The 1669-nt window shown below is 39.5% G+C and overlaps 1 protein-coding gene across 1 annotated transcript; it reads left to right on the forward strand.

Moving 5' to 3' along the window:
* LOC138883693 (uncharacterized) lies at positions 1-405 on the forward strand. Its single transcript, XM_070164395.1, has one exon. The coding sequence runs from the start codon at positions 1-3 to the stop codon at positions 403-405; it is 405 nt and encodes a 134-aa protein (XP_070020496.1).
* Positions 406-1669: the final 1264 nt, after the last annotated feature.

Genomic DNA, 1669 nt, shown 5'->3' on the forward strand with positions numbered 1-1669 from the left:
ATGGCCAACAGATTTTTTGAGGTGAACAGAATCTCCTTTACTGATGATGAAATTCTCGAGGAGGGAGCCGGGCACAATAGGGCTTTGCACTTGATGGTCAAACATGAGGGTCAATATGTAAAACGAGTCATGGTTGATGGAGGCTCAAGTGTAGATGTATGCCCTCTCTCTACCTTGCAAAGCATGAAGATCAATACATATAGAATCCGACCCAGCAATGTTCACATCCGGGCTTTTGATGGCTCAACGAGAGATACCATTGGGGAGATCAACCTCACCATGACGATTGGGCCGGTTGACTTTGAGATTGTATTACAAGTAGCGGACATGGTCACTTCTTATAACTTTCTTCTTGGAAGGCCATGGATCTATATGGCCCGAGTTGTGCCATCCACCTTGCATTAGATGCTTAAATTCGAACATGATAGGCAAGAAATTATTGCTCACGGGGAAGATGAGTCGTCCATTTATAAAGACCCATTAATCCCCTATATTGAGTCCAATGAAGGGTGTGAGTCCATTGTCTATCAGGCTTTTGAAGGGGTTGTTGTGGACCATGTTGAGGAAGGAAAGCACACTCTGCATCCTCGTCTTTTCGCCATATCTGTAATGGTGGCAACACTTATGCTGAGACAAGGTTATAAGCCAGGAAAAGGCTTGGGGGCTTCATTGCAAGGAATTTCAGAGCCCATTTCTCTGTTCAGTAACCAGGGTACTTTTGGTTTAGGCTTTAAGCCAATACAAGCATACAAAGACAAAGTCAAGCACCACAAAAAGCATGGATGGGTCTTGCAACAACCTATCCCTCACATTTTCTATACTTTTGTCAAGCCACGACTCCAAGAGGGTCAAAATTCCTCAGTACAGGAAAACGTTGATGAAATTTTCCATGGCCTCAGCCAGATATTTTCTGAAGTGAATATGATCCAGGCTGGTGAAGGCACTAGTCATGCCAATATGCAACTAATTGGCCCAGACATCATGCTCAACAACTGGGAAACAACTCCCCTCCATACAAGGAAAGAGTCTTGGTAGTTTGTTTTTGAAGCTTCTTTTTTGTATTTTGGGTTACTTTCAGGGTTGTAATCCAAACATCTTAGTATGATTGTTTTGTTTTGATGTTAACCCTTCTATCCTTTCAAATTCAATGAAATGCAGTTCAGTTTCGTATTAAGTTTTATATATTTTCCTTTTCCTGATTCCTGGCATTTTGTTTCCATTTCAGTTTTGTTAATGTCGGCTTTAATAACATGACATGCATGCAGAATGATGCCCATATCTTAAAAAGCTATCTAATTTCGAAATAATGCATCAAGAGGTTGAATATGATGAAGATGAGGCTATTGAGAAAATAAAAAGATAGTTGGAACAATTTTAAAACAAGCCTAAGCCCAACCTCAATGAAACTGAGCCCATTAATATCGGAAGTCATGAAGAAGTTAGAGAAACAAAGATAAATATTCACACTAAACAAAAACTAGAGATGCCTTGATTCAACTTTTATTTGAATACAAAGATGTGTTTGCTTGGTCTTATGATGATATGCCGGGTTTAAGTGATGATCTAGTGGTTCATAAGCTTCCCACGTATCCTGATTTTCCACCAGTCCAACAAAAGCAACAAAAATTTAAAACAGATATGAGTGATAAAATCAAAGAGGAAATAATGA

The sequence above is a fragment of the Nicotiana sylvestris genome, chromosome 12 (assembly GCF_000393655.2).
Source record: "Nicotiana sylvestris chromosome 12, ASM39365v2, whole genome shotgun sequence".
Taxonomy (NCBI): Eukaryota; Viridiplantae; Streptophyta; class Magnoliopsida; order Solanales; family Solanaceae; genus Nicotiana; species Nicotiana sylvestris.

Bases quoted from the DNA above. Each gene is read 5' to 3' on its own strand.
- LOC138883693 (XM_070164395.1), top strand. From the start codon at position 1: ATGGCCAACAGATTTTTTGAGGTGAACAGAATCTCCTTTACTGATGAT.